The sequence below is a fragment of the Sinocyclocheilus rhinocerous genome, unplaced genomic scaffold, assembly GCF_001515625.1.
Source record: "Sinocyclocheilus rhinocerous isolate Xijiao unplaced genomic scaffold, SAMN03320098_v1.1 scaffold1710, whole genome shotgun sequence".
Lineage (NCBI taxonomy): Eukaryota > Metazoa > Chordata > Actinopteri > Cypriniformes > Cyprinidae > Sinocyclocheilus > Sinocyclocheilus rhinocerous.
Window position 1 is genome coordinate 643,490 of NW_015650690.1, and position 23,689 is coordinate 667,178.

At 37.0% G+C, this 23,689-nt stretch overlaps 1 protein-coding gene across 1 annotated transcript in view; it reads left to right on the top strand.

Moving 5' to 3' along the window:
• Window positions 1-23,689, top strand: part of LOC107712067 (SLIT-ROBO Rho GTPase-activating protein 3-like) — an 82,832-nt gene that overhangs the window by 47,430 nt on the left and 11,713 nt on the right. The window contains exons 5-16 of the mRNA XM_016517191.1: window positions 450-635; window positions 4,361-4,489; window positions 6,986-7,207; window positions 7,331-7,432; window positions 10,740-10,937; window positions 11,506-11,590; window positions 14,825-14,852; window positions 18,139-18,169; window positions 19,875-19,935; window positions 20,574-20,651; window positions 21,515-21,649; window positions 22,439-22,694. Coding sequence (XP_016372677.1) covers window positions 450-635; window positions 4,361-4,489; window positions 6,986-7,207; window positions 7,331-7,432; window positions 10,740-10,937; window positions 11,506-11,590; window positions 14,825-14,852; window positions 18,139-18,169; window positions 19,875-19,935; window positions 20,574-20,651; window positions 21,515-21,649; window positions 22,439-22,694 — 1,511 coding nt within the window. The remainder of the gene's footprint in view (window positions 1-449; window positions 636-4,360; window positions 4,490-6,985; window positions 7,208-7,330; window positions 7,433-10,739; window positions 10,938-11,505; window positions 11,591-14,824; window positions 14,853-18,138; window positions 18,170-19,874; window positions 19,936-20,573; window positions 20,652-21,514; window positions 21,650-22,438; window positions 22,695-23,689) is intronic.

Genomic DNA, 23,689 nt, shown 5'->3' on the forward strand with positions numbered 1-23,689 from the left:
TGATCAGAAATACAGTGAAAACTCAATTACTCCAGTCTTCAAGGTTCTTTGAATAACAAAAAGTTTATTACAATTTTTTTGTAGCATTTTAAATGTTTTTATTGTCACTTTTTATCAATTTAATGCATCCTTGCTGAACAAAAGTGTCAATTTCTTATTTTTGCAGTTTATTATTGGCTTGTTCAAAATGTTTTCAAAACATAATCACTGAGAGAATTTTTTCTTTTAAATGGAACTTCTGTTAAGCAGGATTTCAGACCAATGAGATTTTGGAGTGGGCGGTGCTGCCAAGTAAAACACAGGAGAAATGTTAAACAAACTACCTGCAAAATATCAACATGTTTTCACAGCTAGTTAGGACAAAAACCCACGTGGCAGAGATTTTATTACAACCCGCCTGGTGTGACGCTGTTAGACTAGTTTTCATAGTGTTTTATATCATCCTACAGGTGATGAAGACGTATCACATTTACCACACGGAGAGCATCAGTGCAGAAAGCAAACTGAAGGAGGCCGAGAAACAAGAAGAGAAGCAGTTTAGCAAATCTGGAGACCTCAATGTCAACCTCTTGCGCCACGAGGACCGACCCCAGCGCCGCAGCTCGGTCAGGAAGATTGAGAAGATGAAGGAGAAGGTGAGATAACTCTGGTGAGCTAGCCGCTGGGCTCATAATGCTCGGCAGAGTGACTCACAATGCCACCCTGCTTTTATTAAACCAAAGGGCCGTTGAAGCCTAGAATCACATTCATTCCTTCTCCCAACACTCTCAAGTAGGATTGTGACCCTTTAAGAGAAAGATTATGTTATTTCAAGTGGTGTATATTATCTGTGCACAATGGAGGATAAAGCTGGCCTTTTGTCTCTCCTTGACTTCCTTCGAAAGCCACCTTGGAAGGAAGTGAAAGCCAATATTGCATCATCATGATAAATTGTCTTTTTTATCCAAAGCTACTTTCAGTACTCTTATTATACAATCCCCATGGAGGAACCTTGAGTTAAGTGCCCTTGTTCTTGGTTAAGTGCTCAAAAGCACAATGGTGACGCCTCTTTGCGAGGATCAAACCAGAACACTTCCGAATGCAAACCCTGAGTTTCGATTGACCGTAAATGCTGTTCAATACAAACTCATCTCTTCAAGTGCTCCAAGTTTGGGTTGCTTATAATATGTATTCATAAATATGCCAACCATATTCCCAAACTTGTAATGAGAAGCGCTTATAAATGGTATTTTTTCAAAAAATGAGAAGCTTTAAGAGCATTCCTGCGTTTTTCCTTTGAAATAAGCTTAATTTAAAACTGTTATTGTACTGTAAAAAATATATATTTTTCTTATATATATATATATATTTTTTTTTTTACAGTGAAATAAAATATTACAGTAGTGTTGTGTTTAATATTTGTGTTTATTATTATTATTATATTTTAATACTCTATTTGAATACTCTAAATGAAATATTTCAATGGTAATATTTTGTTTAATATTTTTATTTAGTTATAATAAAAGTTAAGAAAATTATACATAACAACAATAATAATAATTGTATTATTTTCCCCTTAAATACTAATTTTGTTCCTGTGAAATATTACAATAGTAATAATTCAGATTTTCAGTTATTTAATAATAATAATAATAATAATAATAATCTGCTTATTACTATAGTTACTTATAGCTACTATTACTGTAATTGTTTTTTTAAAATCACATTTTAAATCTTAAACCCAATTTTTATTAGGAAAAATCCCAATTATATTTTTTTCCCCAAATCGTGTAGCCCAATCATGATAGCAACATCCCCCCCGCACCAAGTAGCAACCCTGCCTTCTTCTTAGTTACCTTCTCATCGGCTCTTAAAAGCAGTGCAGGCACTTAGGTTTGAATGAACCTGATGGATGGGTTTATAAAAATGAATGTGGGCTGAGCTTTATCTAAGAATGGACAATGAGGTCAGTGAGACTGTAGACAGTCTGGAGACTGAATGGCTGACTACTCACACAAACCAGATTCAACATTTCAGGTCAGTGACTTCAGCTGTAAATCATCTAATTCATGCTAATTCATAGCTAGTTCTATAAACTTACAGGAAGCTAACTCACAGTGACTGTGGGACCATACAAAAAATTCTATAAATTAACATTTGCGAATATTGTGCTTTTCGCACGAGGCAGTTTTCATGTGAATTAATTTTGTTTCCTTTACTAGCCAGCTTGCACGCTCTCTCACTTTTGCTCTTTGTGTCGCTTTCTTTCTCTCTCTGCTGTTCTCTCTCTCTCTCCCTCCCTTCCTCCCCTTTCAGGCTGCAATGCGTAGAGATGTTGGCATGAAAGCCACTCAGCCTCACACTATTTATAACCATGGTAGCCATGGATGCTCTGTGTTTCTCTGCAGCCTGACCTGATTCTGCAGGCGAGCAGACTTCGACGTGATCCTAGCACACCTGCAAGCCTTAACGGACTATCAGTTACTAATGTGTTTGATCATGTGAAAATACATTTTGAATTGCACTTCCGATTGTATTCAATTTGAACAGTAGATTGGAATAAATGACAATTATGAATTTTGTCAGAATTGTGCAGCCCTAATTTTAGATTAAATGTGAATATTACAAAAGTAATAAGGGTGACAAAAAAAAAAATACACTGCATAATTTATTCAGTTTATATGCTGGTAATCTTTAAACTTTAAAAGAGACTGCTATAATTCAAACCCAGCTAATGACTGTGATTCTGTGGCACAATGATTAAAAGGCCTCATTTGAACTATGATTTGTCCACCCAAAAATGAAAATTGTTATCATGTACTCACCATAATGCCTATTTCAAACCTGAATTCCTTTTTTTCTTCTGTGGATCATAATGGAAGATATTTTGAAGAATGTTGGTAACCAAACAGTTTCGGTTCCCATTCCCATTGATTCCCCCTGACAAAAAATTCAATGAAAGTCAAAAGGAACTGCGACTATTTGGTTACCAACATGCTTAAGTTTAAATAATGGTCAGCTTATATATTGTTCCCGTCATACTTGCTTTTCATAACAGTGATCGTTTAATCGTCATCGAACTCGACTCATTTGATCAGTATTCAAGCGTTTGAACTTACATGTACTAATCACTGGTGTTTGTTCTTCATTTAAGGATTTTGTTTTGTCAATACAATTATGTAGCAGTCAGCTGTTATTAATGATACTAGAGCAGCTGTCTGCTTTGAGTGCTCAAGCTTTTTGATGAAAAATTCAGCAGGACCCAGCTGGAGCTCACAAGCAGATGAGACTCAGTCTCTGTGTCTTGTTTCAATTCACAGAGAACTCTCATATGATATATATTATTATTCATGCTCTCCGAATTTACATTTTTTTAATTATCAGTTTGTTGTTCTGTGCAATTTACATAAACCTAAATGTTTCAGACCTATTCACATATGGAATTCATATATGGAATACTTTACATTTTTAATTTTTTTAAAGACTTCGTTTAAGTGAAGTGTGAATTACTATCTCGGTACACTCCAAAATATATGTTCTGTTATGTCTTTGAATAAACTATGTGCTAATAATTTTTTATATATAGACTGGGGCTGGTTTCCTAAAGGGAACGTTGTCACAAGGCTTATATTTCAGTAAGATTTTCTGTAGCTCAAACAGTAGAGCATGGTGCTAGCATCCCCAAGATCATGGGCTCGACTCCCAGGTAAAGCAAGACTGATAAAATGTATACCATGGATGCTATATAAGTCACTTTGGATGAAAGTGTCTGCCAAATACTTAATTAGAAAGTAATCAGTCAAAAGCGGTTTTATATATTGATTTCAAACACAATGATGTTTTGCGAAGTCTGTCCTCCAAATTAGAATAAAAGAATAGAAAATGTAAAATTCATCATACTTTTGTAATAGCCCCAATAAATTGCCTTTGTGAATGTAAATTTAACCCCAAATACTGCACAGTGTTCTCACAACAAGCATATTTTTCATAAATATCAGGTTGGGGCAAGTTGTCACATTGGTGCTGGGGCAAGTGATGTGTTATATGTTTTAAATTATTTTATTAAAAAGTTCTGTAGGCTATAAAAATGGTCTGATGTTGTACATTGCCTTTAAAAGTATGTTTTTCTTGTGTCATGAATTGTTAAAAGCTAAAAACACATTAAGTCTTTAATGCCTTTTACATATACATGTACGGGTAGTGGCTTTTTTAACTTGAGATAATGTTATATATTTCAAGCAAAGACATTCCTCTTAAATCAAGGTCAAGTTGGTATTGTGTGAACATATAGTGTTACATCATGACCCAATCGCCTCTATCAGTGAACCAGCTATTTTTTTATATTAACTGATTTCTTCTCCATTTTGTTTCCCTTTTCCAGAGGCAAGCCAAGTACTCCGAGAACAAACTGAAATGCACAAAAGCCCGCAACGACTATTTATTGAACCTGGCAGCCACCAACGCCGTCGTGGCGAAATATTACATCCACGATGTTTCGGATATGATTGATGTGAGTATGCACAATGAGGCATGCGTTTGTTTGTGTGTATCAGCTGTGATTTAAACAGTTGAACTGATGAGGGCTCGGCTCCATCTGTTTCTCTTTGCATTGCGGGTGAATTGTCTCCTTGTTAATATGGTTTGCCTCATTTCGTTTCTCTAAATGTTTGCTTTGCCTTTGCTAGAATGTAATTTTTAGTGAATTGGATTTGTGTTCTGATTTTATTCCCCTCTCCCTCTGGTATTTGTGTTTTTATTGAATTATTAATCACCATTACTGTTACCTTCTAATCTGTTTTGCAGCCTCATTCGGCTTCACAATGAAAGATTAAAACTATTATTCTGCCAAACCAGAATGATTTTTGTCAGATTTATAACAAGAAAATGGAATTACTAGCTTAATTGCACATAAACCCTTTTAATGCATTTAATTCACAAAATATTGTTGCATATACAACAAAAGGCTGTCAGTCGCATGGGTATCATCCTATCAAAAATCTGCTGAGACTGGATCGGTGATGTGAAGTATACTGAAATATTTCCCCTGCTGGCTCGTCTCTGCTGTCTCTGTCGTGTTAGCATTAGTACGCACACTTTAGATAAACCGAACCTCTGTGATTTTTGCTGAGAGGTGCAAAGAGTGTCACATTGCTGTCCATCAGTATGCCCTAATATCCTGAAGCAATTTAAGAAAACATAAAACCACACACACTTGTACTTCCTGATAACAGCAAAAAGGGCGAAAAGGAAACAAGCCATTATAGATAACTTTTAAACCGAGATATATTGCTCTATGCAAACTACTGCAGTCACATACTGTTTGCATATCTTTGTAGCAACTGTTTTCTTAAGGAATGTTGCATTGGACAATCACTTTCTGTACCGTCTGATTTTGTTTTTTATATATAGAAACAGATGTAAATCCCTAAGACAGTTAACAGGTTGAAGCTGGAAGAACTCTGTAAAGGGCTTTCAGTTAGGTTGTTGACATAGGTTTAACTTTAAAACCACTAATTGGTAGAAACCAAACCAAACCAAAACTCACAAAACACCCACACCCATCATTGGGTATATAGAAATTCATGTGGTACTTGTGGCCTGCCGTGGTGAATTACAGTAGGATGCCAGGTTACCTTGTACCAGGAATTTACGGTTTGCTATAGCTGTTCCAAAAAATCATAAGTGCCACAACCCATGGTACTGGTGCTTTAAAGAAACTAGGAAGGCTTTGCATTTCCTCTTTTAATTTGCATTTCCTCCTCTAGTTCACCCCAAATATGTTTTATTATGGTATCATTTATCATCTCTTACAATGTCATCATTTTGTTTCTCTGGTAAACACAGAGAATATATTTATAAATCATTTGGTACAAAACTACATAAAACACCAGTGACTTTCATTGTATGGACCAAAAAATGTTTCCTTTTGTGTTGAGCAGAACAAAGACATTTTTGTTTAGTTTTTTTTGCTTTTGAACATCCCTTTTTTTTCATTTTCAAGTCTACAACCATGCAGTTAAAAATAATTCTCTGTAAGAAAAACCTTTTACTTTTAAGAGTGCAGGGTCAGAAGTAGGGCAGGTCTGTCATGTTTGATAGTTTTCAGTGAAACTGACAGTGAACCGAAGGTAAACAGGTTTATTCAAACAATTGGTCATGGCAACCCTTGCTAACCCCAATGCACAGCAGAAGTTAAGCAGTGGTTTTCTGCTTTAGATTGAAGTATGTTTGTCTTAGTGCAAACAGTGGTTTCAGTATTACCACTGGACTCAGTAAATAATTTTAAATAGTATGGATTTACTTCTAATGATTTGTTATTATTAGAAAATGCTGAGAATTTGAACCAGTGCTGTTATTGGTCCAAAAATGTGTAAATACAGAATCTAAACTTGGCGGTATTACTGTGCTATATTTTTTTTTACCGTTGTACACCTCCTCTCCTGTGGCTTTGTAATGCTAAATAGATTGTGCCACAGGCTATGACCGTCTAGTGTTTGCACTCAAACCCTTTAAAGCATAATATATGGATTTACAGTCCAATAGAGCGATAACTGCTTTGTCGCAATGACTCATAGAGGTTTAAAGTTTCCCTCAAGCAAATTTAAACTTGCTCCACATTGCTAAAAGAGGTTAGTCGCACATTTGTTGCACGTTTAAACTAATTAGCTAAGATATCCCACTGCGCTTGTTCTTCTAATTATAGATACTGACGATCTCGATTCTCCGCTAGATGAAATTCACTCATTTAGATCATGTCATTTTAATGGCACTGTGATCCACGGAGACACAAGAGATGCTACCTGTCTTACAGTTCGTCCTGTTAGAGTGAAATGTGAAATCTCATGACTGCTAAAAATAGGCATCACCATGGAAACATTTTGGCAAATAAAATTTCATTTATACTGTCTTTGCAGAAAGAAAGATTGGATTTGTGTCCATCTAAATGTTATTCAGGCTTGCTGTGAGATATTTTATCTCTCATCCTTAATTTTTCTTCTTTCTACAGTGCTGTGACCTCGGGTATCATGCTAGCTTGGCACGCACGTTAAGGACGTATCTGTCTGCTGAGTACAACCTGGAGACCTCTCGCCATGAGGGTCTGGATATCATTGAGAACGCTGTGGACAACCTGGACCCTCGTAGCGACAAGCACAAGATCATGGACATGTACAATCAGGTCTTTTGCCCACCCATGCGCTTTGAGTTTCTGCCGCACATGGGAGATGAGGTATCTAGCCTTCAACTTACCCAATAATATCTTATTATTGGAACAGTTGCCCCCCCCCCCCAATGTGGAGCACTGATCATGACAGAGATAAACTGCTTTGTGTTTTGTTTTTGTGTGTCTCAGGTGTGCCAGGTGAGTGCCCAGCAGCCAGTCCAGACCGAACTTCTGATGCGTTACCACCAGCTGCAGTCCCGCTTGGCCACGCTCAAGATTGAGAATGAGGAGGTAAGAATCATCACAGTTACTACATGCAACATTTTATCATGGCCATTGTTATGCTATCCACCTCTCAGTAATAATTATTTAGTCTCAGCCTCAGACGCCACAACCAAAAACCATTCACTGACTGTGATGCATATTGCACACTAAAATAATCGCTAGCTCCCATCTGATTGACTGGTTTTATCCAATTTCCAAAAAGTCAGAGTGTGCAGGTCTTTATCAGTGTGCTGGGAAACAAAGTTACGGTATGGTAACTTTACCGATAAGGCACCAAGCAGCTGCACTGAATGCTCCACTGAAAGATCTAGTTGTTTGATTCACAGTTTTTGTGGGTCAAGGCTTTGAATATTGAGAGATATTCAGAGCTTGTTGGAGTGCAGCTGTATAATCCACTTTGTTCTCAAAGTTAGTCAGATTGTAGTATGTCAGATTTAAACCAAACATATAAAAGAACTAGTTGATTTACAGTGTCAGTCAGATGACCCTGTCTAGCTTTGCTAGAACAAACTACAAGGTAAAACATAAGATTAAACTAATGAAAGAGACGATCTTTCATTGGCGATCTTGATTCATCGGTTCATGTCACATTTTCACAAATTTTGGTGAAAAAAGGCTTTCTGATGGTCAATTCAGCAAATTTGTGTGACCAACCTGAACCCGTTGCGAAATCTGTGTGTGGAAGTCCTTCTCACACATGTGAAATTCCTGAACACATGGATTCCTATTGTAATGAATGGAATTTGCAAGTGAAAATTTCGATCTCTCCACTTCAAGCACAACGTCATGTTATAGAAGTAAAATAGGTTGCAAACTCTGTTTCCTGTTGACTTTAACATCAGTTCTGTATGCTATACAGATCCCTCTCTTCCAACCACATGCTTTGGAAACTGTTGAGTTTTATTTACACCTGCTCAGTGTAAAGATTCATCAGTGTCTTTAGTGTGAGTCATCACTCTGCAGAGAGCCCAACTGCCTCTCACACACGAGTCTTTAGCACTCAAACAGCCCTCGGCTTTACTCACATACTTTTTAAAAACCATTTTTAAAGCGCTCCAGAGAATACTTCAGCCTAGCAATCAAACTCGTTGCAATTTAGTCCAACTTTCTTGGGAACTGAGAGTGTATTTTTAGCATTCTCATCTGTTAATGGTGTGTGTATCTTTTGGGATGGTACGGTTATCTCCATGTTTGGTCTTTGTGAGGGTAATTCTTTGTTTTGGGAGAGCAGAACACATCTCACCGACCAACTAAGTGTATGCAGGTGCTAATGGACTTTGTAATAGCTCCCGTCTGTGCGTATTGATGATTTCATCTCGCCCTTATCACTTTGTGTCTCATAACAAGCTAGTAATTGATGATTTTGTGTCATATAGGAAATGTGCCACATTAATCTGAGGGCCTGGGGCCAATTTACACACCAGTCACTACAGCATTCAGACAATCCTTGATTTTATACATTGGTGTGAGTGATCTATAGTCCCAGGGTCAAATGTACCAGTATAGAGGTTTAGGAAGTTTCAGAGCTGCATACAGCACTACAGTATATATAAAAATATCACCTGTGGCTTGGCTGCGTTGGTTATCTTCAAAATAGGTGAAATAGGTTGAGATCTTTTCTTTATTGCTCATTTTTGAGGTTTTAATAACTTTACCTGCATAAGCATTCAAGTAAGCAGGAACACATTTAAGACTGTGGCCGTATATGTATCATAGTGACACATAGATGGTAGTTGAAGCTCATTTTACACTTTTTTCTTCTGGTGATTTGTTTTCTGAACTAGTGTACAACACAAATACTTTTATTTGGAAGTTTAATCCATTTTTTCAGTCTCTCAATATTCTTAAGCTCATATTGTGGGTTTGAATATATCACAGAGGCGCATACCTTTTATTGCAAACAATAAGCGCTTTTTTCAAATATACTGTGCACAGAAAATTTTGTTTTTAAAGTATTATAAAAGTGCCCACAGTAAATTCCAGGGTTTAACAATAAAGATTTTTTGTTTATGTCAGGCCAGTATTTATTTTTTCCTTTCCCTGCTAACATTATATGACAACAACATGAGACATATACATTTTAACATCATTTGTGTGTGTGTGTGTGTGTGTGTGTGTACCTGGTATTCATCACGTTTTGGGGACCAATTTTCCCCTCAAGTATAGTAATACCAGTACATTTTGACCTTGTGGGGACATTTTTTTGGTCCCCATGAGGAAACAAGCTTATAAATCACAGAGAATGGAGTGCATTGAAAATCTGAAAGAGCAGAAAGTTTCCTGTGAGGGGTAGGTTTAGGTGGAGAGTTGGTGTAGGGCGATAGAACAGTATAAAACAGTATAAAAACCATTACACCTATGGAGAGTCCCCACAAAAAAATGGAAACCAGTGTGTGTGTGTGTGCGTGTGTGTGTGTTAAAAAATTTTTTTATATTATAACAATATTTAGTGTATATACAAAAGAAATGTGTAATATAATTATGGAAGCCAGTTTCCACTTTAGGAAAAAAATGTGTCTTTTTATCTCTTCCTTTCCTATTTTAGACTGTCATAACTGCCTTTTTCTTTTTTACTCTGAGACAGAAACAGATTTTCATGTATTACTTCATGAATACACTTGAAGGATGGCATATGGTGTGAATCATTACCGGTTTGGGTGTACATTTAAACTTATTCTAACTGATGCTTCTAAGACTAACACAAGTCATTCACACAATTTCAACAAATGCCAACTTCCCTTTAAGTTAGGTCACTGTCAGATGTCTAGAAATATTCACTACTGTTCAAAGGTTTTGGGTCGGTATACGTCTTCTATGCTTGGCACCAAAAACAGTAAAAACTGTAATATCATGAAATGATATTACAATTTAAAATAGCTGCTTTATATTTAAATATATTTTAAAATGTAATTTATGTAATGGAAAAGCTGAATTTTTAGAAACCATTATTAGCAACCAGTCTTCAGTGTCACATGAACTTCCAAAATCATTCTTGTATGCTGATTTGGTTCTCAAGAAAAATTTCATTTTAGAATGAATGTTGACATGCTATGCTGCTTAATATTTTTGTGAAAACCGTGATTTAAAAAAAACAATTCAGTTGAAAGACAATTCAAAAGAACAACATTCATTCTGTACTGTGACTTTTGATCTATTTAATTAATCCTTGCTGAAAGAAAGTATACATTTCTTTTAAAATTGCTCCTACTGACCCTAAACTTTGATCGGTAGTGTAAATCTTACGTAACTTATATTCCCTAAGTTCATAATCCTCTCTCTTTCATCTTACTGAGTCCCTGCTATGTTTAATTAGGTGCGCAAGACCCTGGATGCCACCATGCAGACGTTACAAGACATGCTGACAGTGGAGGACTTTGATGTTTCAGATGCCTTCCAGCACAGCCGATCCACGGAGTCCATCAAATCAGTGGCTTCCGAGAGTTACATGAGCAAATTAAACATTGCTAAGAGACGAGCCAATCAGCAGGAGACGGAAGTCTTCTACTTCACTGTGAGTGCCTGTATTTTCTCAGACCATAAGCACTGGGACCACAAGTACTGTTATTATTTTTAGTCCATTTTTATATGACTTTTTGTGAATGGTATATAAAATTTATTTATTGATCAGCATATGAAATGAATTCAATTTTTTTTCGATTGACGCTCCTAGTTATTTTGGACATAAAATGGCAAAACCTGGCATCTTCCATTTAAAATTATTTAAAAAATAAAAAATAAAGATGAATTCCAGGTCCTCAGGTTCTCTGGACTATCAGTAAATCTTTTAATACATGGTTCTCATCACAATCATCTCTGCAAACACTGATATCAAAGTCTACTCGGCCTGTCCTATCTATCTGTCCAAACTCATCACGCACAAATCCGCAAAACGTTCGTGACAAGGCCCATGCCTCACCAATGAGACGGAAATTAAATCCTCCTATTGGAACAGATTGAATTTGCGGCGTGCAAAGTACAGCAAAATCTGTTCTTTGTTGCCCACAGCACACATCACTCCCCTGTTTTAGTCTCATCCTATTAAAATCATTAGCTCACTGACGCCTTCATCTGTGTCGCAGAAATTCAAGGAGTACCTGAACGGCAGTAACCTCATCATTAAGCTGCAGGCCAAGCATGACCTGCTGAAACAGACTCTGGGGGAAGGTGAGTTGTCTGTTTATTAAATACGTTTCTCTCTGCTCTCTGGAAATGCTGAGCGTCAGCTAAGCCTCTGGCATCTAATTGCAACTTTGGTCACTGTTGGATATAAAATTGAAAGTTGTAGCTTCATAGCGAGCTCAAAAAGTTTGTATAATGAATGTATCTAAACTAACTGGACAAGATTTACAGAAGTGAGGGCCAAAAGTTTAAGACCACTAGTGAAAATTCTTCTATTTTGTGTCTGCTTGTCTAATTTAAAACGGGCAGAACTGGCATGAACTCCACAAGTTTGTGTAGAACTGATGATCATGTTTTAATATGGTCAGTGTCACCAATTTGATTAGTGACATAAATAAGATATAAAGATATGATATTTTCTTTATGTCATTCTTCCATGACAGTCTGGGATTTTTAATTAATACAATTTTATATATAGAAAAAATATATTGTATTTAATCTAATGTAAGTTTATATTTATAAAAAAAATCCCAGATTTTCACTCTCATCTATCTTTGGGTATAGAGCAGCGGTGGCGAACTCCGGTCCTGGAGAGCCGCAGCCCTGCAGAGTAAAGCTCCAACCCTAATTAAAACTCACCTCCCTGTAGCTTTCTAGTAACCCTTCAGACCTTGATTAGACCTTGAACAATCAGGTGTGTTTGATTAGGGTTGAAGCAAAACTCGGCAGGGCCGCGGCTCTCCAGGACTGACGTTCGCCACCCCTGGTATAGAGCTTTAAACTACGTTTAAGCGATATAGAGGGTCATTTTCAGCCTAATGTTTACAGTATGTTCCACATCTATATTACACTGTGAATTACCATAGACGATATTTTTGAGTTAACCTTCAGTTTGTTAATACAAATGGGGATTAAACATTTAAAATATGACTGTAACACAAACTTTTACACGTGTTAATGTAATAAAAGTATGATTGCTTACTTAGCCTTCTGTGCAAAGTTACGTCCAATCTTTCAACTGATATCACAACTAGCTAAAACATAAACCCAGTTACTTTTGAATTGTACCGACACAGCTAATACTGTGAAAAAAGTCCCACACACTGTTGTAGATTTTGTAGACTTTCTAGATAATGCCAAAGATTTTCTTCAGGCAAATAATAATGTTGTAGTCAAAGACCTTTTCGAAGCAAATGCCCGAAGAAAGACTGAAATGTTGTTAAGCTATGACAGTGTTTTGGGGTATAAATAATCCATTTAAGTGTTTTAACAAAGCACAAAAGCTAGGCTGCCATTCTACATATATTAGTGTGAACATGCTTTGTTTTTACCAACTGAGGGACACAGATGCCATAGACATTTAGTTGAAATTTACCTTGAATATTCCTGTAAGTATAAGGCCTTTTGTTGTCAGATGATTAGAAAGACCCTGCTTTCATGGCCGCATCTCCCATAAGGCCTCTTGTCACTTCGGTTACGGGCAGTTTACGCCCAATCAATCAGCTAGTGGCACCGGGGGGGAATTTCGGCAGCTGCCTGTGCGGCAGCTCATAATCTAATGACGGCACACTGTGGGACACCCCAGCTGAGTCCAGCCATCCACGTATATGATCGCTGACCAGTCCTGCCCTCTTCCCCTCACCAGACTGTGTGCTCAATTACACTTCCCCTCGTCGGCTCAGTAAAACCAGACACTCGAGGCTAGCCAAGGTGTGTGCATTAGTGCATATACATGAGTTTGTCACATGTTTTTAAATTATTCACCTAATTGATCCTCCATCCATTAAGCCAATTAGCTCGGCACATCTAATTCTCTCTATTAATGTTATCAAGGGTTGCCATGTCACCAGCCACCTGGCTTAAATGCTGACGCTTATTTAAATTAGTAATGTGGAAGAATAACTGTCTCGATTTGCAAATGTTCTGTGTGTAAACCAGATCCTCCCAAACCACTATCCAGAAGCATGGTTGGAAAGGATTTGAGTCTTTTTTTAACTCCTCAGCTGGCAAGACAAAAGCCTTTCAGTTTTTGGAATGATTTTAGAGGGCATAGTAAAGGCACATGGGAACCACTCCATTTGATATGCAGATTTAGTGAAATGAAGTGATTTGAGGGCCCACTTCACATCTCTGAAGTACCCATGTAGAAACATTAGTGGTTGCACATCATTACATGGCGATTCAGAATTGGAAAAACTTGGGTCTGCATTATGGGCAGATGCTCTAGAGATAATTTGGGGACTTTTTTGTAATTTTTTCTTCTTTTTATTAGTTTTATATGCTTTTTAAAAATGTGTGTGCTTAGCATCACTATTATTTTTGGATTTTCACAATAATTTGTTGACATGAATTGTGGAGCTTGTTGAGCAGAGGTGTGCTTTCATATTTTCAGTAGTCAGATTTCACAAGCTAAAATAAAAACAAAAAAACAAAATCCTATACCGACAAGCCTCGTCTAGGCACTACAGTGTGATAGAGATACGATATGGCAAAAATAGCAAATACTTAACAACCACACAGTTGTTTACACCTTAGCAACGTCCTGGCATCAACCCAACAACAAATCTAAGAAAACAAAAATATATTTTATTTTATTTATTTATTTATTTTTTTTAATGGAAATCCGAAACTAACATTTAAGTAGTTTGATAGTTTAGTTTGATAGTTTAATTCTTGCATTATTGTCACTCCTGAGTGTTTTATCCTTTTTTATCAATTACTATTATTGCTATTTAATTTAAAATTGAAAACTGAAACTGACATTTGAATAATTTGGAAACATTCTTGCATTATCATTTTTCTTTTTTGACTATTCTGTTTGTATTTGTTTGTGGGCATGTATATATTTTCATTGTTTGTATGATGGCGATACCAAGGAACCCTTTTCAGTGCACTGGACATTGGGACAAAGAACCTAGTGAGCCATCACAGACATCGCTCAGTGTCACCAGTGTGAAATGAATCCCTTGATGCACACCCACTTTTACACACCCTCATACCCACAAATACAAACACACACACTCGCTCATTTAGCCCCTTTAGTTCCTTCTGTGACCGTCTGACACCCCACAGGGCCCTTTCCGAGGTTTCTACGGTGACCAGTGCTCCTCTTTGTCTCAAGCGCTGTGTGGCTGCTCACCCATTCATCTCATCTTCAATAGCACTGGCCACTCTCACGATAGCCCTCAGTACGCTCTGACCGAGCTTTAGAACCCAGCGCATGAGATCATGCTAATAAAGACATTTCTAACCCCTCCCTCTTTCCACTCTCTATTTTAGGAGAAAGAGCTGATTGTGGAACTACAAGGTAAGAAAGTTCTGCTGATGATGAAATTCACATTTTCAAAATCAAAACTCCTGTGGTTCCATGAAGAAATTTACCATCCATTGAACCTTTCCATTGCATAAATACCCTAATAGTAAATGGTTCCGTAGATTATTAACATGTTCTTCAAACTAGGAAACAAAAGGTTATTTGAAGAACTGTTCACTGAAAGGTTCTTTGGGGAACCCAGAATGGTTCTTAGGCTACGTTTACACGACAACGATGTAGTCAAAAACGGAAAAGTTTTTCCCTTGCGTTTTTAAAAAGTTTCACGTATACACGACAATGTTTTCAAAACGATTTTCAACACATATCCGTGTAAATGTGAAAAAACGCTGAACAAAAACGCTGTATTACGTATGCCAGGCCAGTAGTTGGCGCTGTCACCTTGTTAGTAAACAGTACCTGTAGGGAAGTAAGGATTATATGATGTATATGATGCGTCTCCGCTGTTGGTTGTAATATTGGTGAAGTAAATCCACACTTTGCTGAAGAAACATTAGCAAACTCTTGAGCAGCAACAACAGTAATGTTACCATGTACTCCGCCATTGTTGTGTACGTTTGTTCGCGCTTGCCTTTAAAATCGACACGTACTGCGCATGTCTACAGACCTAACACGTACTACGCACGCGCATGACATCACCGTTTTCAAAGATTGCCGTATTGGGTGTTTACACGGAAACGACAATGGTGGCATTTTCAAAAACTTGCACTTTGAAACCCGTTTTCAAAAATACGCGTTTTCAGTCCCCAAAACGCCGTTGTCGTGTAAACAAACAGGCAAAACGCATAAAAAGTTTCCCGTTTTTGGCTGAAAACGTTGTCGTGTAAACGGCCCCTTACAGTATGTGACATCACTTTGAAACCCCCCTTTTGGAACCTTCAAAAGTTAAGATTGTATAGCTGTGAAAACACCCTTTTGAAACGTTTATTTTAAAGAGTGAAGATATACTTTTACCTCAATCTCTCAAGATTTTTGTCCAATTGAATTATCTCTAAAGAAAACTGCACTTGTTAAGCCATTGAGTCATTAAAGAATAAGATTCAGTCCGCGTTATACCTCTCATCCATATTCATTATTCATTATCCATATCCATGATTATTGTTTTTAATGGAAAAGTTATTTTACCACAGTCGCAAATCATTGTTGTGGCATTTTTAGACTAAAAAGAGATGATTTTCACTCATTTTCTGCATGTTCAGCTGCTAAAACAACCTCTAAATCACTTAACAGGCCAGGGTAAAAGCAAGAGAGGACAAATAAAACTTTTTTGATTTTGCATGACGGTCAAAAGGGGACTTGTCCTCTAGCTGTCACTGGCAGGGGCTCAGCTCATGCTGGGTTATCCAGAATGTCCTCTGACAGTCGGAGAATGCTGAGAATAGAGCCTTCCTGGTAAACAGATGCAGGCCTCTTCTGACCTCTCAGTTGGAGGACATCTACCAGTGATGCCATTGATAATCATATGCTCTTTATTTAAAATTTAAAATGAAACACTGTTCCACAAATACAGTTGCGAACACTTCACCAATGCATATGTTGGTACTCCGATATGAAATTATTCTAGTGTAGCTAGAAGCATTTTCATTCACGTAGTTGCATAGAATATGTTTAAGGCCCAAATAGTAAAGAGAAATGGTATTTGTTCAAGCTCTATGACAAAATATCTATACAATTTTGTTGAAAACATCCAACTAATATCTGTTAATGATTAATCATGTAATCAAATATAAACAACAGCTTGTGCTTGTGCCCTCATGTAACCACCAAAGTACAGAGCCATGTCATGTTTGATTTTGATTGCATTTACCGGTCTGTCACAAGAGCAATTATGTTTCCATAGCTAAATGTTTCAATAAGGGCCTGATTCAGTGCTCCTATAGGGAATAGAAAACTCCCTGCAGTTGTTTTTGGATAATTTCAGGTCAAAAGCATTAGGATGTAATTACGATCTTTTAAAGAACAACAATTAATGCCTGTTGCTTATTTAAACCCCTCATTATCGGCTGTTTCCTCCGCTGAGACATAAGTAAAAGTTGAGTAGATGGGAAAGGGTTTGCTGTGTAAGTTTTAAAGGTTTAGTTCACCCAAAAATGAAAATTCTGTCATTAATTACTCGCCCTCGTGTTGTTCCAAACCCGTAAGACCTTCGTTCATCTTCGGAACACAAATTAAGATATTTTTGATGAAATATGAGGGCTCTCTGACCCTCCCATAGACAGCAAGGTATCTACCACGTTCAAGGTCCAGAAAAGTACCAAGATGATCGACAAAGTAGTCTGTGTGTATTCTCGTAGCTTCGTAACGACAAAGTATTCTCGTAGCTTCGTAACTTTACAGTTGAACCACTGATGTCACACGGACTACTTTTTCGATCATCTTGGTACTTTTCTGGACCTTGAACGTGGTAGTTACCTTGCTGTCTATGGGAGGGTCAGAGAGCCCTCATATTTCATCAAAAATATCTTAAATTGTGTTCCAAAGATGAACGAAGGTCTTACGGGTTTCGAACAACATAAGGGTGAGTAATTAATGACAGAATTTTCATTTTTGGGTGAACTAATCCTTTAAGGTTTTTGATATAATATGTCATTCAGAGGGTGTTTTGTGTATGTTTTTTGTTCCATCTAACCATCTCCATTCCTCAGACCCCCAACCCTTCCCCCGAAACCACAGAAATTGCGGAAACCAAGGCCTCGTTCCATCTATAACCATAAGCTGTTTAATGGCAATATGGAGAGTTTCATTAAGGTACCCACTGACTTTGGTGCTAACAGCGCCCCCTGATGGGCTGGAGGGATGGCTGAAGCTCTGTCTGTTTTTTCCTCACTGACTCATGCGCGCACACCCTCTATTTGCTTCTGTTAATTTCCCGTCTTTCGCCAGGTGGCGATGATGCAGATGATAAGGGTGGCAGCTGATGCCCTTCTGCCTAAATAAAGACTCAGCAGGGCCCATTAGTTTGTGAGGAACTGCCTCAATGCTTAATTTATGCAGTCAAGTGGTCGATTACCACTTAGATTTAAAGTATTTTGTTTAAAAAGACAGAAATTGCAGAGAAAATTAAACGAAGGGTATCACATTCTCCACATGCTTCCCTTTACTGCATCTCAAGCCATTCCAGCAGCCGCCCTAATGCTATTCCACCCAGTCACTACCACAACACTGTCGTCTTCATGGCGATTCTGTCGTCCCTTCCTCTCTAACTGTGATTTTCTCACCTCTTTCACTCCTCTGCTCTGCTCTATGCTGCTTTGTGTCCTAGGGGAAGACGGAATGCTCGTACCCGCAATCAGGTACTGTAGAATAGGGCCAGGCATGGACTGTCTTTACCTTTCAGATAAGGCTGTAATACATTTGCTTAGACAAATGACATGTCATTGCTGCTTTCCACAAGAGCTTTCTGTAGCGAACTTCGGATGAGTTGCTACTAGCAGCCTTGGCTGAACATTAAATTTTTTTTTTTTTTTCTATTGTGTTATGTGCCCTTGAGGACAGACATGCTTAAAGGGATAGTTCACCCAAAAATGAAAATTCTGTCATTATTTACTCACCCTCATGTCATTCTAAACCCGTTAGACCTCCGTTCATCTTCGGAACACAAATTAAGATATTTTTGATGGAATCTGAGAGCTCTCTGACCCTCCCATAGACAGCAAGGGTCCTTACACGATCAAGGTCCAGAAACGTAGAAAGGACATCCATGTGACATCAGGGGTTCAGCCGTAATTTTACGAACCTAAATTGCATATGCTGTTTTGTGTCAGCTGCGCCACGCGGATACGTTGTTTTCGTTCAAATCAAAGCGTAAAGGAGAAGCAATTGTTGAATAAAGTCGTTATTTTTTTTTCTTTCGCGCACAAAAAGTATTCTCGTAGCTTCGTAAAATTACGGTTGAACCCCTGATGTCACATGGATTATTTTACCGATGTCCTTGCTATGTTACTGGACGTTGATCATGTAAGGACCCTTGCTGTCTATGGGAGGGTGAGAGAGCTCTCAGATTCCAACAAAAATATCTTAATTTGTGTTCCGAAGATGAACGGAGGTCTTACGGGTTTGGAGCATGTGAGTAATTAATGACAAAATTTTCATTTTTGGGTGTTGGGTGAACTATCCCTTTAATGCTCTGCTTTATTTTCTACTAAAACAATGAAAAAATACTTTTATTTTAATTTTTTGTTTTGTGTATATATTCCCTGTTTTTAAAGCATTTAGAAAATTGTTACTTAAAGGTGCACCAAGCAGTTTTTTCCATTTAAAAAAAGTTTTGCACCTAATGATACACAAATATTTGTTTAGGTATACAATAAAATTAAAATAATGTATACTCACAAGAGATAAAACTCCAGTCACAGCAGTGGCCTAGAAAAAGCTGGTTTAATTCTTCATATTCATATTCCACAAGAAAACATGTCCAATAATATGGATTACAGAGATAAAGCAAGTCATTTTTAGATGGTCATGTGATCTCAGCATGGATGTGACCAGCTCCATGTTAGATACAACAGGTTTTATTAGATTTATTAGGATTGTACATGATATTAAACATGATTGTATACTATTTTATAATTTCATACTATTTTTAGTACTTTTTGTTTACATTTTAATGAGGGGGAAAATGAGCAGGTGCACCTTTAAAGGGACAGATCACCCGGAAATGACGATTCTGTAATCATTTACTTGCCCTAATGATGCTCCAAACATGTATGACTTACTTTCTTTTGCAGAATCCAAAAGAAAATATTTTTTCAAATATTTGTCCATATACCAAATATTTGTCCATATACCAAACATAGACCAAATGGTCTTTGTCCATATAATTAAAGTTAATTGAGTCCAATTGTGTTTTTCTTCTTCAAAATATTTCCTTTTTTGTTCCCCGGAAGAAGAAAGTCAGGTTTGGTCGAGCAGAATTGTCATTTTTTGGTGAACTGTCCCTTTAAATCTCAGCCACAGCTTTAAAACTGGTGCCATTTTGTAATGATTGTTGTCTTTCAGGACTCAGGTCAACCCATTCCTCTGGTGGTGGAGAGCTGTATTCGATACATTAATCTATATGGTAAGCGGTTCAAGGAAAGGTCACTAATCGATTGCAGATAAACATGCTGACTCAGGAGCTACTGGAAACCATTAGAGAGCTCTCCAAAAACAACACATCCCCTTATCATTCAGAGAGCGCTCGACATACTCAACTAGAAAGAGACACAGATGCTAATTTGAATAAGGACTCATCTGTTGTAAGTTTAAGTGATCCCGTGATACTTTGGAAATAGTTCCATATAAAGTCCATCTGTCAGGGTAAAGCGGAAGTCAGTGAATTTAGAGAATGACATCGGTTTGGCTGCTAAGTATGCAGTGGATTGATGATTTATTGTTCTGCTATAGATGTCAAGGCAGAAAATAATAATGCTATAAACTCTATTCTCTCTGCTGGCTCAAAGACCGTTAACTAGAACCTAATCTACTCTTTCTTTGAGATTATTGCTTTTAGATCACAGGCGTTCCCTCAGGATCCAATGAAATCTTGAAAATGATTGGAACATCTTTGGCAAACCTCATATGTGCCAAAAATAAAGGACCCCTTAGAGGGAAATGTTGCATTTCCTCCTGTGTGCATCTTGTTTTGAGCTGGAAATAATGCAATATCATGCCTTGACAAGTTTTCGACTCATGTTTCTTTTTATTTTCCTGTGCCAGGGCTGCAGCAACAAGGCATATTCCGAGTTCCTGGATCTCAGGTGGAAGTCAACGATATTAAAAATTCATTTGAAAGAGGTTAGGCCCCTAGAGATGAACTGTAATTATTTTTCAGTTACTTTTGTTTATGTACTTTCCAAACTGTGAATATGTTTCTTCCGCACATCAGATCATCATTGCTGAGCTGAGGGTGAAAATAACATCAGAAAATTAAATTTGGTGGCAGGATTTCAATTTAGAAAAGCTTTCCTGTGAAACAAATTGATTCTACATGTAGCTCATGTTTGCAGATATAAACAATCATCTGCCTGGTTTTGATATTGACAAATGATGTATCAAATTATATAAGCCATTTCTAAGGCTATTCCATCGTCAAAATCATTCCATTTGCACTGAAACATTTACTACCTAGAAAATAAAAAAGAATAATAATGATAACAGAAAATCGTTTAGTACATTCAAATAGCAAATTCTGAAAATAGTAATACAGGGATTGGACAGCCAGAGTAACTGGTCAGATAATCTTTTACTGGAATTGTCGTCATGTCTTTTTAAGTTTCTCAATTCATCAGATATGGAGGATGAGCGCATATTTCAGCTACAAGAGGGATGCAAGATAAACTAAACAAATGATACCATAAGGCTATTAGTCATTAGGTGTTATACAGCAGTGTTGTTGATAAATAACTATGTTTTAATGTGCAACCTTGTTATTGTGTCACAGGTAATTGAATCATTGGCGTCCAAAAATTAAGTATATTAAGTTGCCTGCTAGTGCTTAAATTTGTGGTTTTATTACTCTTGTAAAGAGACAAATCCCTCTTTTGTAGACCCTTAATTTAATTGTGTTATTACTTACTTTACTTAAAATGTATTATTATATATTAGGAGTGTGTGTATTTTTTCTCCTATAATCACTATTTTTCCATCATTTATTTCAGGTGAGGACCCACTGGTTGATGATCAGAGCGATCATGACATCAACTCTGTGGCTGGTGTTCTCAAGCTGTATTTCAGAGGGCTGGAGAACCCTCTTTTCCCCAAGGAGCGCTTCCTGGATTTGATCTCCACCATCAGTGAGTGTTTCATTCAGCTGCAGGATAGGTCAAAAATGTCACTGGAGTGATTAAACCTGATATTACTCCATAGATTGCTGTTATTTTTTGTATGTTTCTACTGGTGCTTGGCTTTATCTTAGCTATTTTACAGTACAAAGCAGTTTGTCAGTTTCTTATATGTGACCCTAGACCACAAAACCAGTCTTAAGTCGCTGGTGTATGTTTGTAGCAATAGCCAAAAATACATTGTGTGGGTCAAAATGATAGATTTTTATTTTATGCCAAAAATCATTAGTATATTAAGTAAAGATCATGTTCCATGAAGATATTTTGTAAATTTCCTACTTTATTCAGCTTTCCGGTGATGTATAAATCTCAATTTTGAAAAATTGACACTTAAGACTGGTTTTGTGGTCCAGGGTCACATATTTTGTTTTTGGGAAAAAATGTCTGGCAAGAGAACGTAAAAAGTAAAGCATTCAAAAGCAAGTAAACATTCATGTTGATTTAATATTTTTTAATGAATGTTTTTATTCAGCAAGAATGCATTAAAAATGTTTAAACGTTACAGTAAAGACATTTCTAATGTTACAGAACATTGGTTTCAAATAAATATTATTCGTTTGAACTTAATCAAAGAATCTTGAAAAAAAAAAGAATGAGAGATGAGCTGAAAGATAATACACTGTACATGAAGATGAATTCTCTGGGACAAAGTTATGAGTTAATATATTGAAATAGACAGCTGGAGCAAGAGAGAAAGTTTTTGAAAGTTTATAATTCCCGCAGCATTGCATCACCTTTAAGAACTTTTTTACTGTCTCTTCATCTCTAGTCTGTCCCAGTACAGTGATGAGAACATGATGGACTCATATAACCTTGCCATCTGTTTTGGACCCACTCTGATGCCCATCCCGGATGGTCAGGACCCTGTGGCCTGTCAGGCTCATGTTAATGAGGTCATCAAGACCATCATCGTCCACCACGAGGTCATCTTCCCCAGCCCACGTGAGCTGGATGGCCCTGTCTATGAGAAATGTATGACTGGAGGAGAGGAGTACTGGTGAGCTCTAGACTTTAGCTGGATTTTGTTGTTACTAAAGAATGTCATAATTCCTCCATTACAGCCAGCTGTGGCTTAAACTGAGCTCAGTATTATGAATGGGGAGTTTAGCACTCAGGTCATATAAAGTGGAGTAACGTAGGCAGACTTTTTTGTAACCTATAGCTAAAAGCAATAAATTCTACTTATAAGACAGATAATTTTGGCTTATAAAAAATATTGTCATGGGACCATGACACAGTGTTGGTATGAGAAGGAAATTCCACACCATTCTTTGATATATAATATTGTTCTAAAATATTACGATACTAATACACCATGAATTACATGGTATACCAAGGAACGTGATGGAAATGGTTTGCTTTGGTTAGTATTATTAATAAATGTAAAAACAGTACTGTTGAAAGGTTTGGGGTCAGATGTTTATATATATATATCATATATATATATATATATATATATATATTTGAAATTAGATTCTGATTAATTAGATGCATCTGATTAATTACATTATGCTTGCCAAGGCTGCATTTATTTGATCAAAAACATTGTGAAATATTGTTATAGTTTAAAATAACTGCTTTCTGTCTTTTTATATATTTTAAAAATGTTATTTATTCATGTGATGGCAAAACTGGGCCATTTCTCCAGTCTTCTGTGTCACATGATCCTTCAGAAATCATTCTAATATGCCGATTTGGTGCTCAAGAAACACTATTATTATCAATGCTGAACGCCGTTTTTCTGCTTAATATTGTTGAAACTATGATACTTTTTAGGATTCTTTGACAAATAGAAAATTCAAAAGAACAGTATTTATCAGGGGTGTGGACTCGAGTCACTTGACTCGAGACTTGACTCGGACTCGAGTCCCAAATTTGATGACTTGCGACTCGACTCGACATAATTAAAGAAGACTTGAGACTCGACTTAGACTTTGACAGCAAGGACTCGAGACTTGACTTGGACTTGAGCCCTGTGACTCGGAAAGACTT